The sequence below is a fragment of the Mustela nivalis genome (genome assembly GCF_964662115.1).
Source record: "Mustela nivalis genome assembly, chromosome: 1".
Taxonomy (NCBI): Eukaryota; Metazoa; Chordata; class Mammalia; order Carnivora; family Mustelidae; genus Mustela; species Mustela nivalis.
Genome location: NC_139020.1, coordinates 115,560,471 through 115,575,203, shown reverse-complemented (window position 1 = coordinate 115,575,203; position 14,733 = coordinate 115,560,471). Strand labels below are relative to the sequence as shown.

General features: G+C 50.8%; 2 protein-coding genes across 2 annotated transcripts in view; one reads left to right on the top strand and one right to left on the bottom strand.

The window, feature by feature from the left end:
• The window catches only part of MUC4 (mucin 4, cell surface associated), a 68,881-nt gene extending 64,184 nt beyond the window's left edge, over window positions 1-4,697 (bottom strand). The window contains exon 1 of the mRNA XM_082700767.1: window positions 4,547-4,697. Within this exon, the coding sequence (XP_082556893.1) occupies window positions 4,547-4,628 (82 nt within the window). The 5' untranslated portion in view covers window positions 4,629-4,697. The remainder of the gene's footprint in view (window positions 1-4,546) is intronic.
• MUC20 (mucin 20, cell surface associated) overlaps window positions 1-14,733 on the top strand; it is a 167,972-nt gene that overhangs the window by 82,340 nt on the left and 70,899 nt on the right. The window lies entirely within an intron of this gene.

Genomic DNA, 14,733 nt, shown 5'->3' with positions numbered 1-14,733 from the left:
ATTCAAATCTGACTATGTCACTCCTCTACCTGAAACCTCTCACTCTCTGCCCCTTCTAGTTCCTTAAAACCATAAGCCATTCCACAGTTTAGTAGGCCCTGTGTGATCTAGACTGGGCCTACCTCTTTCAAGTCCTTCCCAGTCAAGTTCTTTCCTGCCTCTGCCCGTCTTGCCCTGCCTGGCTTGTGCTCATTCCCACCACTGCCTCCCCTGACTTAATACTCTGCCTTCTTGTCTCAGCTCAGAGGGCAGCCCTTGGTCAGAGAGGCCTTCCTGGACTTAACTAATCTAAATGAAGTCTCCCTACTTTGCTTTCATCAGAACATTCGTTCAACTAATACCACAGTTGTGGTTGGGAATTTTTCTGTAACTATTTTCTTTCTTTCTGCATACTAGATCTTCGGTCCAGGAGGTTGGGCCCTGTCTGTTCCATCTCTCACAGTGTACACACAGTTCTGCCCTAGAACAATGTCAGGCACTCCTTAAATAGCCTAATTAGCCCATGTATGAACAGATGAACAAATGAACGAACGAATGAATATCTCAGCAGGGGTTGTGAGTGCTTCTGTTTGTCCTCTTTGGTGGGCTGGGCTGGGCTGGAGATTCCTCTGTAAAATGTTTCATTATGAAGTGCAAACCCACGAAGCGAGGAGGAGTCAGGAAATTTGGATTCTAGTCCCACCTGCCCTACTTACTGGCTGTGTGACCTTTAAAAACTTTGGAGGCAGGAAGCACACGCGACTTATTCGTCTTTGTATCTAGAGCGCTTGGCATGAGTAGAGGTTCAACAAGTGAATGAAGAAGTCCAAGCTCAAAGCCCATCGCCAACAGGCCTTTTGGGACTCAAGTTGCTATTGTAGTTGGGGGCATTTACGAGGAGAGTAATTGTCTGTGCAGACCTTAAAAACGCACACCGAGCTGCCTGCAGCGGAAGCCAGCACCCAGCACCCTCCGTTGGAGCAGCACCGTGATGGTGGAGGCCTCGGGCACAAGCACACACACCCAGTTCCTGGGGCCTCTTCAGGGTCTCAAGGAAGATGCTGAGCATTTGCACCTCTACAAAGTGCCAGAAGCTCCCTGGGGCACAAGGTGACTTCGTTTCGGCTCCACATCTCAGTGCTATGCTGGGGAACAGGTATACGGTGACAACTAAGGGTCTGCTTGCCATGAATTCAGCTCGGTGGAAGCAGAGACGAGCATTCTAGGAGGACATATGGAAGAAAGAGGACAGACGCCTATAAAGTCTTCCATCTTGCCCTTCAAAGAAGTGGCCCCAAGAGCGGCAGGAGGCACCTATCTGAAGCATTTCAGGATGCTGGCATTCCGGAGTGCCACGAAACCAGGGGATAGACAGCAAAAGCACTTGTTGGAGCACATTAAAATGCAACTGCTTCTTGGCCTCTCCTGGTCACGAAGACATAAATCACTCTCCGGTCAGACACTGCCAGGACAGCCTCAGCCTCCAGAGTTGAGCCCAGAAATCAAGGGTGGGGAGGAGATCACTGGGCAACGCCCCGAGAAGCCATGGGCTCAGCTCTATGAGTAGGTGCGGGGGAGCTGCCCGACAGCAGAGCCAGCCTTCAGGGGCAGCTCAGGCCAGAAGCCACATTCTAAATAAGCCAAGCCAGCCCTTGCAAGCCCACAGGAAGGACAAGGGTGGCCTTTTGGAGGTTCGAGAATGTCTGCATGAATGTACACACCTTTGTCCGTAGATATGTCCGTTCCATTCCTGGCTTCACCCTCCCCACCCCCAATCTCCCCAGCTCTAAAAGGGAGCAGTCCCTTCTCTCAAACAAGATTTTATGGTTCTTCTACTTTACACCAGAGATGATGTCATTTTATGCTCACCACAACCCTATGAAACAGTTGCTTGGCATTTAACTCATTCTGCTAATAAAGACACCAAACTAAAGGGACTCTTCTCATGTCCCCGGGGATGGCTAGGAGGCAACACTCACTCAAGGTTTTCTGACTTGAAGTTTCTGCTCTTTGCTGTACATTTGGCTGAGCCACCAGGTAAATTTGACCTGTTTTCTTATTAGGACCTCTTGTTCAGGGCTCTCTCCTTGGTGTCCCCAAGCGTAGTGACAGTCTCCTGGGGTGGAGTGTGAGGGTGGGGGAAGATGCCCTGTGGCCTTGGTGGCAAGCTCGGTAGGCCTCCCCCAGACAGACTGGAGGTCCTCTGAGAGAGGGACAGCAGGAGACCCAGCCCCATGGGGCCCTCTGTGATGCGGTCTCCTCTGGCCTGCACTTGTAGCAGTCTGCAACCTCCCAGTGGTGGCCCTGGGCAAGGCAGCAGTCCCTCCGTTACAGGGACACTGATAGGATTGGAGACTGGGTTTGATTTTGACCCAGTTTCCTTGCCATGGGGTGTGGAATCAGGGGTCCCAGGCTTCTTTCTGAGTCATTCTCGCCTGAAGCCACTGGTTACCTCTGACTTCCATTGGATCTCGGTCCAGCCCACCTCTGTGCACCTTCCTTTGCCCCGTTGACTTTTGACAGCCAGAGCCTTTCCCTAAGAAAGCCCTTACCACTGCAGCATCTTCATGGGAACCCCAGGGCTTTCCCTCCAGCGGCGCAGGGGCTCTGCCTGGGTGAGGGTGCCTGCAGCAAGCATGGAAACAGACCCAGATTCTGCCAGATGGGTCACCCTCAGTGATCCAAGGGAGTGGGACCGACCAGTTTCTGCTCACCCAGAAGCTCCCTGGGGCACATGATGGGGGTTAACTACCTGTCCTGTGGAGACTCTCTTTCCCTCCATGTTCTCCAAATGCTCAGTCAGATGCTTGGGGCAGCACTTCCCACCCCCCCCACCCACCTCCTTTCCAGGCCAGTCTCCATCTTGTCCCCTCAACAGTGCACGGGCCCCAGCACTCTAGGACATCACTGTACTTCTTCCAGGCCCTCCCCTTCATGGTCCTTTGTTCCTTCTCTTGTTCATACCCCAGGGCTCCCCATGGCTTTTCCTGGCCACCCGCACCCCAGTTCTTGCCCTCTGGGCTCTTCTCCTACCAACTCCCTGACTCCTCCTGAGCAAGAGAACCCTAAGGCAGGGCGAAGAGCAGAGTTGGTAATGAACCCATTTCTGTTGACTTTATGTCACAGAATATCAAAACTTAAGAACGTGGGAATCCAGAGTCATGCCGTCCACCACCCCACTTTTTATATAGGGGAACCAAGGCCGGGAGAGAGAGAGAAGACAACAGGACCTGGACATAGTGACCAGATCTGTTAGTGCCAAAGCCAAGACTGGGCCCCGGGTCCCCGAAATTCAAGTCACCTGCTCCCCATTTGCACCGTCATAACTCCCACAGACACTCCTTCTTCCACAGCCCTCTCTTTTGCTCCTAAGTGGCTGGCCACCAGAGGCTCTGGAGGCTCCCTCTGGCCTCCGTTTCCTTACCACGTGATGGGTAGGTTGGGTGGAGGGGAGGAGGGTGTGTGCAGTGGGAGGGTTGGACCACTGGGGAGATGGTAGTTGTTTCATTTGCTCTTAGCCAAACCCTTACACATTTCAAGGAAGGCAGAACATTCCACTTCCTAGTTCTGGGTCTCTTACTACCTTAAGAGAGTAAATTCCTTCTGACCTCCTCCCAAGAAATGATCCCTTGCCTGAAAGCTGCCCCAGGCCTGTCAAAGAGGGGAAAGAGCTGTGAATTATTTCTTTGGTTTGGGATTCTGACCCCTCAATCCTTTCCTGGCCCCCAGATCCCCTCGGAAGACACAGACACCTGGAAACACAGAATGAAACCTGGTCCTGGAGCCAGAGAGGGGCAGCTTGGAAGGCGGAGGACTGCGGGATGTCAAGCGGACTTCCCCAACAGACCTTGCTTCCGCCCCCCACACCGGTTCCATTCAGAGAAGGGAAGTGGGGGTGTGTGGGGAAGGCCAAGATCAACACCAGGCCTATGATCCTGGCCCCGAGGGCATTAGCCCAAGAGGAGTCTTTTCAGTCCCAGGTCAGAGGCAAGAAGCCAATAGCCAGGCACCTGGGGTGCCCTCTGGTCCTCTCCTGTTTCTAAGCCAGTCTGCCTGTCCTCTTCCTCAGCCCCTTCCTTTCAGGTCTGCGTGTCTCCTCTGGTTTTCCCCTTCCCCCATCCCCCACTCCCCACCCCCACCTGCTCCCTGGCTTGCTTTGATGCATCTGTTTCTCACCTGTCTTTTCCTCTGACTCTGCATCTTTATGCCAGTTTTCCCTCAGGTCCTGTCACCCAGCTTTTCTGTTTTAACCATCAGCCTCTCTCCTCAACTCTCTCTCCATCTTTCTACAGTTTCACCGACTGTCTCTTTCTCCCCATAAAATAAAGCCCTGTTTCCCCTCCATGTGCTACACACCTCTCTGCTTTGCACTGTCTCTGTCTCCTCTTCTCTCTCCAGTGTTCTCCCACCTCTTCCCCCACCTTGCCCCATCCCTTCTCTCTCGTCCCTCTCCCTTCTTCCTTGTCTCCCTCTCCCCCCTTCTTTCCCCCCACCTCTCTCACCCTCTCTCCATGACAGCCCCAGCTCCCTGAATTCAGCCTTTCCATGCCCCAGGTGCATCACTTACCCAGGATCATTGGCCAAAGGAGGCAGAAACATAAGCAGCTCAGGAACACCCAGGGGACCCTTCTCCATCGGGCCCCCCTCATGGCTCCGGAAAGAGTCCCTCAGGCTCCCCCGGGGAAGCTCCCCGGCACAGAAGCTGCAGTGTGAGGAAGAGAGGTGAACTTGTCCCCACCGGCTGCTGGCCTGAGACAGGTGTATTTCCCTGAGGGGCCAGAGAACCGAGGGAGTAGGACAAAAGAAGGCGGGGCGCCATGCCAATCATCCTTGCCCCGTCCTTTCTTTCCTCAATCTCCACCTCTTTCCCCCACCAGGAAAAAAAAGAAAATACTGATACACCTATTGCTCTGCCGTGGTCAGCCTGAGCCAGTTAGGGGGAGGGATGGAAGGGGGATGTGGGGGTCAAGAAGCCAGGGTGCATTGGGAACGAGTGGGCCATTCCCACTCATTCCCAAACCAAAGAAATAATTCACAGCTCACTGTTGTGCCTGGAATCATGGGCTTCCCTGTCCTGCCAGAGCTCTGGACAGCCACCATGGAAGGCAGCTGGGTGGTTTCAGGAGACAGGGGAGGGGAGAATGGAGAACAAAGGGACCAAGAGGGAGGGAGTTTGGGGATGCATGAATGGGAGGAGAGGGAGATTTAAGAAGCCCCTAAGAAATACAGGGAGAGGGGGGAACAGTGGGGTGAGAGGTAGGAGTCAGAAATATCCTGTATATAGGGCACCTAGGTGCCTCTGACAATTAGCCTCTGACCCTGCATTTCAGCTCAGGTTATGATCTCAAGGTCATGAGATCAAGTCCGACATCAAGCCCCACTTTGAACCCTGTGCCTGATCAGCACAGAGTCTGCTTGAGATTCTTTCCCTCTCTCTCTCCCTCCCCCTAGGCTCCCCCACACTTGCTCTCTCTCTCTCTCTCTCTCTCTCAAATAAATAAATATATAAAATCAGGAAAGAAAGAAAGAAAGAAAGAAAGAAAGAAAGAGAGAAGGAAGGAAGGAAGGAAGGATCCTGTGTGCAACTTTTGGAAAGGGGTGTTGGGCTCAGAATATCTGCTCAGCACCAGGCGCATGGTAGACTCTCCTCAATGGTGGGTGTCTTCTTTGCAGAGAAGGGAGCACAGAGCCAAAGTCCAGAGAACCCAAGGCAACCTGGGAAAGTGGCTTCAGGGATCTGGGATGGGTAGTAGTGTTGAGGGTAGAACCTGGGGAGAAGTCATAGTGACCCCATAAGAAACTGTAAGCTTCTCCCGGATGTCTTAGGACTCAGGTCACCCCATTTTTATTTATTAGGACTTGTCCACACCAAGAAGGGGCAGGAACCCCAGACAGGGTGTGCTGAGCCCAGTTCTGACGGGAAGATAGTTTGTGTACTCCACAAAAGAAAACAGTGCAGTTCTTCCCCCACCCCTGGCCACAGCATGAACGTGGGCTTCTGGTTCCTCAGGACCTGGTTCCCTGAGTGTGGGGGATGTATGGAGTGATGGGTCCCAAAGCAGGGACCTCGGGCTCACAGACATCGCAAAGGCCAGGACAAAGAATGAGCCTGTCCCCATCCCCAGGCAGAGTGAGCCATATCCCAAGAAGAGTAGATGGCCAATGCCATAATGCCACTTCAGAGGACCATGAAGGCCTCACCACCCCGTTGACTTCTTGCCTGCTGAAGCTAGAAGTTCAATTACAGCCAGAGCACAAAGGCCAGACCTTCCAGTTATAATGTGGATCCTGCCGAAAAGTAGCCTGGTCACCCCCCTCAGTCTTCTACCACTGTATGGATGAGTTGATCCCATTCTCTCCTGGGAGCAGAAAACTCATAAAGGTAAAGGGGGATTTCGGGGAGAGAATACCTAGACAGACTAGGAGGAGGATAGCTTTGAAGAGAATTTTCGTAAACACCAGGGCCCAACTTGGCCTTTTTCATCACTTTTCTGGGCTAGGTCTTGCCCACAAGTTTTCCCATTAACTTGCTGGGTGTTTTGTTTGGTGATGCTCTCTGAACTACACTGTCCATCTACAGGGTAGAAAAAAGCATTACAGGTTAGACCAAAGTAAGAGTTGGACATATCTCTGACCTGACCTCCCAGATAACCTCCCACCTTCCGATGCAGGGAAGATCAGAGCCACAGAATGTTCTTTGGAGGCCATGTGGTGGCCAAGGTTCCACTGGGCATTAGGACGCCTGGGCTTGAAGCCCAGCTCTGCCACCTAAGGTAAACCACGGCCTCCTGAACCATGTTTTCCTCATCTGTGAAACAGGGGTAACATGTCAAAGAGAGCTAGACAGTAGTTAAAGCAGTAAAGCAGATTTTATTCAGGACTCTTAGAGCAGGGGCAAGAACTTCAGGATAGAGCCAGGCTCAACTCCAGATACAGCATGGACAAGTGGGAAATTACAGCCAAGGAGCAGGGCACAGAAGGGGGTCAGTGGATGGAAAACCGGGAAGAGAAAACATCAGGGTAAGTGGGGTTCTGGCTAAACCAACCTAACTGGGCTCTTGCTGAAGACAGGCCAGGCAGTCAGACATCTCCTGGGGGCAGCGGAGGATGAGGAACCAGATCAGACATTGAGGGAATTGGATATTGAGGAAGGAGCACCCTTGCTGAACTGAATTAGCAGCGTTCTTGCTAAAACTGGATTTTACAAGGAAGTGCATAGATGGCCTAGAAGTTTCAGGAGCTTAAGATCTAATCAAGCCAAGAATCTTTGTCCAGTACACCCACTTCAAAGGTTGTGAGCTCATACATGTTAAAGTGCTTTAGAAATGTTAGGACACATGGAAAAGGTACTTGGCTCTTCATTCCATCCTAACATTATCCCTAAAGGCAGAAACAAATGAGGGCAGCTGGGGGACAAGGAGGAATTTGGAAGAGAATTTCCAGGCCCATCTATCTGCATGCCAGGGTCTTTGCTATGTCTGCGTAGGGTTTGAGACATTGGCGTGTGCACATCTCATTCATTTTTTACCCTGGCTACCTCTGGTTCTCCTCCTGGTTAGCCTCTGAATCTTGATTTCAGCTCAAGAAAGAGTCTTTCTGCCTGGCTCCTTCCCAACCTGCCCTTTTTCCGGAGCTGTCTCTGCAACAAATGCCTCTGTCTGTCTTTCCTTCTCCCCTCCCAGGGCATCTGATGGGGACACAGATGGATGGGTAAGAGGGGAGGCAATGAGTGGATTCTCTCCATCCTGTCTGGTGGAGACCTCCTGGGCTGCAGACCACAGGGTTTACTCACTGAGGAACCTGAAACTAACTTTATTATTTTTTTTAAAGATTTTATTTATTTATTTGCGATTGAGAGGGAGAACACAAGCCAGGGGTAGAGGCAGAGGGAGAAGCAGACTCCCCATTGAGCAGAGAGCCTGATTACGGGGCTTGATCCCAGGCCCCGGGGACCATGACCTGAGCTGAAGGCAGATGCTTAACCAACTGACCCACCCAGGTGTCCTGTCGAAACCAACTTTAAGCTGATATTTTACGGGGGCACCTAGAGACCTCAGTCTGGATTTGGGGTATAAGTAAATTGGAGCAAGAATAAGATCTTCACATGGAAGAAAGAAGATACAGCCTTGGCTTGGGTTCTGGGCAGTGAAGTCAAGATCCGAAAAGGAGATTTCTCTAAGCCAATCAGAGTGGGAGGTCCTAGGTTTTTTTTGGGGGGGGGGTGCTAAAATTGCTTACACCCTTATAATATATGCCCTAATAGACCCTCATGCTGCTAATAAAGTTCCTTCTGATCAGACTAATTGCACCTGGACTGAGATGGGGCAGAAAGTCAGATATTTATTAAATCTGACTTATGAAGTCCTGAACAAAAAGAGTGTCAGTCCCCATGTATGACCCCATTACCCTGTGAGGTACGTATCAGCCCCTATCTCACATGGGTGGGGACCCAGGTTCAGGAAGAGGTGCGTCCTCCTGTCATCACTGAGTCATGGTCCAGGTTGGGCGATCAGGTGAAACTGGAGAATGTTCGTGCCCCTGATCACACCTGACGCAGAGCACACAGGAAGTCACAAAGCTATAGCTCCAGCCTGGGGCGGCCTGCCTCCCTAGTGAAAGAAGGGATCGAACACGGGCTCAGGGCTTACTCAGTGCCGAACCGTTTGTTCAGTCCCCCAGGCAGACATGGAAACATGCCTTTCGGAAAGGACAGTTGTCCCAGCTGCACGGGGTGAGGCGAGTGGACAGGTTCCAGCTGCTAGCCCCTTCCTGGGGCACCCCAGCTTTCAAGCCTACCTCACGTTCTTCTGAGCAATGCAGTGGGGCAGGTCCTACCCTTTCCACCCCTCCTGCGGGACTCCTCTAATGGGTGTTGGGTCACTACAGAGGTCACCGAGGTGATGACGAGGAAACTCTACTTCCCAGGCTTTGGCTTCCAGACCCTCTTGAAAGCAGGGGTCCAGGGGCTTGGGACCCATAAATGCCCCCATCATACTCCCACGATTGGATTTCTCAGCCCATGTCTTTAAAAGTGCCGAGCCTTTTCACACCAATTAGCTCATTTCCCTTCTCATTTTCCTTCTGAGGCAGAGGAGGGCATAATGTTTACCAAAGAGCACCTTCCTTCCTGGGGTCCCGGTGAAGGAGGAGCCATCCAAAGTATGTACGAAGAGGCAGAAGGGAAGCACTGACTTGAGGCCCAGAATTCTCTATTTACCCATTCACTCAAATTTAAAGAGAAGGAAACGGGGGGGCCATGAAGCTAGCCTCAGGGCTAAATCAAACGCGCACCCCCAGGGGCTCAGATTTGCTCTCTGTGTCCTACGGTTAGGTTCCCCTTTCTAAATTCTGAAAGAAAACTCAACATAACTTTGGAACTGGAAGAGAACTTGGCCATCGTGTAGTCAGTCGCACTCCCCGTTCTGCAAGCCCAGAGAGAGGGTCTGAGTTCACGGAGTCAGTGAACGGCAGATATGGGCATTAGCCCCATGTCTCCAGGGTTCATTCCACATTGCTGTCCTGCCTGCCATGTTTATTCTGTTGTTCTCAAACATTCCTGGCCCCTCACTGGAACCCCTGCCCTTAGTGTAAACCCAGGTTTACAGACAGCCCTCAGTACATGTTGTCATTATGGTGACTGAATGATGGCAGACCATCTCCTCAGCCTGGACAGCCAACAAACAGACATCTCCAACTCCACGCTGACAGAATCCAGACCAGGCCTAAAGTAGTCTTTTAAAATAAGGCTTACTAGGGCGCCTGGGTGGCTCAGTGGGTTAAGCCGCTGCCTTCGGCTCAGGTCGTGATCTCAGGTCCTGGGATCGAGTCCCGCATCGGGCTCTCTGCTCAGCAGGGAGCCTGCTTCCTCCTCTCTCTCTCTGCCTGTCTCTCTGCCTACTTGTGATCTCTCTCTGTCAAATAAATAAATAAAATCTTTAAAAAAAAAATAAAAAAAAATAATAAGGCTTACTAGTTTTTTTTTTCCCACTATAAAAGTAATACATGCCCATTATAGCAACTATGGAAAATATTTTAAAGTAGAAAGAAAAGAAAACCATCACCAATGATTCACCACCAAGAAAAACCTCGCACATTGATAGTTTTCTAGACTCTTCCCCATGAATAGCTCATATACATAGTTTTAACCTATCCTGTCATAGATAAAATTCGGATTCCGACTTTGCCGTATAACTTTAAAGATTTGATTTATTTATTTGACAGAGAGAGAGGGACCACAAGCAGGAGAGGAGGGAGAGGAAGAAGCAGGCTTCCCGCTAAGAAGGGAACCTGACATGGGGCTCGATCCCAGGATCATGACCTGAACCAAAGGCAGATACTTAACCAACTGAGCCACCCAGGCGCCCCTACCATGTAACTTTTTTTTTTTTTTAAGATTTTATTTATTTATTTGAGAGAGAGACAGTGAGAGAGAACATGAGCAAGGAGGTCAGAGGGAGAAGCAGACTCCCCATGGAGCTGGGAGCCCGATGTGGGACTCGATCCTGGGACTCCAGGATCATGACCTGAGCTGAAGGCAGTCGTCCAACCAACTGAGCCACCCAGGCGCCCCCTACCATGTAACTTTAAACCCAAGTATTTCTTCCTGTCACTATAAACACTTCATTCATATAGTTTTCATAAAATTTCATTGACTAGACTGCTACCATATCTTATTTAATTATGTTGGACACGGTTATTTACAGTCGTCCTTACTACAAGTAATGAAGAGTTGAGAGTCTTGTACCTAAAGCTCCTTGCATATTTAAGCTCATTTCCTTAAGCTAGAATCAGGCCTTGTGTGTTTTTCTAGACTGCTCTGACCTTCCTTCTAGAGCAGGAAGTCAATTAGCATTAATTAGCTGTGTCTACAGGATGTGGGGTGTATTCTTAGACACTTGGGGTACATGAAGTCTCTAATGCTACCAGTCTAATGGTAGAGGTGAAACCAACAAAACAAGACAAATACTCTGGTAAGCTTAGAATGACAGGTGGATTAAGGACTACAGATGGGTTGAGGAACAGGTAGAGTCCCTTAAGGATGCCTTCATGGGTGGTTTCCCAGCCATGATCCATGACCGATTGCCAGTCTTCTCATTTGAATACCTGAGGCTTGATACATAGCCCAGGAAAATAGTCTAGAGAAAGTGATTCAGGATGAATTGGAAAGAGAAATGTGTGTTGGGGGTGGGGGGAGGGAGGTTGGTACTAAGCCAGGGGGTTAGAGCAGAAGAAGGTGGGAATGGTCCTGCAAAAATTCTAGCTGAATGAGGCCAGTGCTCCCCTAAAGAAAGGAACCAGCTGGCAGGGAAGGCCAAGGGGAGCTAAGAGGAGCAGGGCCAGGGAGCCCCAGCAAGCCCCGCTCCCCAGTGTACAATGGAGGCAACAGAACTCCAATGGACTGTTAGCCTGGCACTCTGGCAGCCGAGTTCATCTGTGAGCCTATGTGCCAGGCACTGTGTCTGACACGGGGGATGCTGGGATGAACAGACCACAGCGCCTGCCTTCACAGGGCCACAGTCTAGAAAGATCTAGATGTGGGCAGAGGGGTGTGTAGTGACAGGCCCTCTGGGTTCATGGCCCTGAGCTCCGGGGGTTCATGAGGCAATGGAGAAAGCTCACGGACAGCAATCTGAGAGCATCTGAGTATCAGTTTCCTAGGACTCCCATAACAAGGCACGACAGACTGGGTACCTGAAAGCGACAGGAGTGTATTCTCTCACAGTTCTGAAAGCTAGAAGTCCTCAGTCAAGGCACTGATAGGAACATGCTTTTCCAAAGTCTCCAGGGGATTCTCCTCGCCTCTTCTAACTGGGGGTCACTGGCAGCTCTGGTTTTCCTTGGCTGGCAGCTTCCCCCCTCAAACAACTGTCTTCACCCCTATGTGTCTGTGTCTGCTCATTCTTCTTGTAAGGACATGAGTCACTGGAATAGTAGTGCCCACGCTCAGCCAGTATGTTCTCCATTTATCGTAACTCATTATATCTGCGAAGACACCATCTCCAGGGCTGCCTAGGTGGCTCATTCTGCTGAGCATCTCCTTTTGGCTCAGGTTGTGATCCTGGGGTCCTGGGATGGAGCCCCGTGTTGGGTTCCCCTCTCAGTCGGGAGTCTGCTTCTTCCTCAGCCCCTCCCCCATGCTCGTGTACCTTCTCTCTCTCACAAAAATAAATAAAATCTTAAAAAAAAAAAAAAGTCAGTCTCCAGATAAGGTCACAGTGAGATTCTTGGTGACATGAATCTTACGAGGACACTAATCCAACCCAGCATAACCTCTGAAGAAGGTTTGGGGAGGGTAAATGTATGAGTCATTACAATGAAGGACCTCTACAGGGAGGCCGAGCAGGTGGGCCCCGTCACCCTGCGCTGGTTCTGGAAGTCCCAAACACTTGCCTCTGTCACCGCTGAACTAGCAAGCCAGTCTGGGTGACCAAAGGAAATGTTCGTACTTGATCCCTTGATCAAACTTCCCATGAGTAGTAGGAGGCTGGGCAGGCAGCAGACCCAGGAGCTCCCAACACTGCCTCCTTATGGCTGTTCTGAGCCCACCCCCCAGTGCCCAGGAGGGCTGGAAGGAAGTGGTGGAGACAACAAGGGCAGGGCCCAGCTGAAGCTGACCACCCCTGCCTGTGCTCCATGATTTCAACCCGCTCTTTCAAAGGTGGACTGACGATAGCCGAGTGAAGGCCTCAGACTTCTGGTTTCCTTCTGAATCCGGAGAGGAGAGTAAGGGTAGGCGAGGGGAGAGAGACAGGACAGTAAAAAACATAAATGAAACTTACCCTGTCCCCTGGGGAATCCCACAGTTGGTATGGCCGCCAACTCCCCACCCCCCACACCAGACGCCTCCCTGCTCCCCAAGGGTGGGGAACAGCCTGAGCGTTTCCCCCTTTTCCTCACACAATCCCAGACTCTCCCTTCATGGGAAAAAAGTGACTTCTCACCTTGATCTGCCCTCTTGACATTACTTCTTCAGGTGCGCCTAGAATGTTGTCTCCCCCAACCCTCATTTGCCGCCCACACTTCTTGGAGCCCTGGAGAGCTGGGGCTCAGGTGAGGGGAGGAGGCAGGAGGATAGTGATCCCTAAGCCTGTGTCCCATGTCGCAGGTGGGGGTGCAGTACTGTAAGATGAGGTTTGCTCTGAGATGAGCATGAGGTTCTGGGGTCTAGAGACTGTGTTAGCCAGTGAGATCCCAGGTCCCACGGGGCGAACCTGCAAGAGGGGTCACAAGCTGGCTTTCCTTCCAAGGAAGGGGGTTGTGAGAGGGACTATGGTCAAGCCCCAGAAGACCGAGTGAGTGCTCCACGGGAAAGAACAGGGGCTTTTGGGGCACCTGGGTGGCTCAGTGGGTTAAAGCCTCTGACTTCAGCTCAGGTCATGATCCCAGGCTCCTGGGTTTGAGCCCCACATCGGGCTCTCTGCTCAACAGGGAGCCTGCTTCCTCCTCTCTCTCTGCATGCCTCTCTGCCTACTTGTGATCTCTGTCTGTCAAATAAATAAATAAAATATTAAAAAAAAAAAGAACAGGGGCTTTGGAATCACCATAGACTAGCTGTTTCCCAGCTGAACCTCAGTTTCCCCATCTGCACAATGGGAATAGTAATAATTTCTATGAGTTTAACACATAGAAAGTTCTCGACAAACGTCAATGTTTCCTCCCCCGACCCCTATCTCTGGGGAAGGTGGACACAGAAAAAGAGTCAAAGAGTTGTTTGGAGCAAGAGCCTGGGGTTGTTCGGGGGGCAGGGTCAGCTCTTTGAGGGGGTTATGGTATAATTTGTGCAGAAGGGAAATAGGTTGGGGGGGCCAGCTATAGGGCTCAGGAGGCTAGTGTCTCCATCTGGCTCCTGGTAAACTGGGAGAGGGTCAGCTTGGCTACATCAGGGGAGTTGATGTTAATCTTATACAGATTAGCTTATTTTATGCAATGATCATGCAAGCCGGTAAGTTCTTCAAGAACTATGGTTTAGTGGCTGGGGAAAAGGAGCCTGCTTGAAAGAATGAGGTTTGGAGAGCCAAAACCAGTGGTACAGAATCAATCTGCTAAAAAAATAATATGCAAAGGCAAGGACAAAGCAGGTCCTTGTGGAAGTACCTGTGGAAGGATACTTTTCTGGAAGGATGCTTATGATTTAAAGCATTTCTTTTAATTCTGATACTAGACCATCTCATAGAAAGCCTGCAGGCCCTAGATGCCACCTGACTCTGCTGGGAGTTCAAATGTAGGCTCCAATATCTTATAATTAATATGAAGTATAATAAATATTGTGATATGTGATATAATAGTATCTATTAGATAGAATTACTACATAAGCCTAAGTTAAATGGGAGATTGGTTTTTTAAAAATGTTTCAAAAGTTTTCATAGCTGGGGGCACCTGAGTGGCTCAGTCAGTTAAGCGTCTGCCTTCGGCTCGGGTCCTGATCCCAGGGTCCTGGGATTGAGCCCTGCATCAGGCTCCCTCCTCTGCAGGAAGCCTGCTCCTCCCTCTCCCTCTCCCACTCCCCCTGCTGTGTTCCCTCTCTCGCTGTATCTCTCTATCAAATAAATAGATTTTTTAAAAAGTTTTCATGGCTGCTATTTTCTGAAGAGCCCCTGAATGTATGATTCCCTTTAGCATATCTGCACAGCCAAACCCCAAATCCCGGTCCCTCTGAGACAATCAGTCCCGCCCTTCCTTAGTGTGTCCCCCTGCCAAGAGATAGGCACCCACTGCCAAGAACTGGTTTTCTGAAGACTCTCGCTGTGGGAAAGC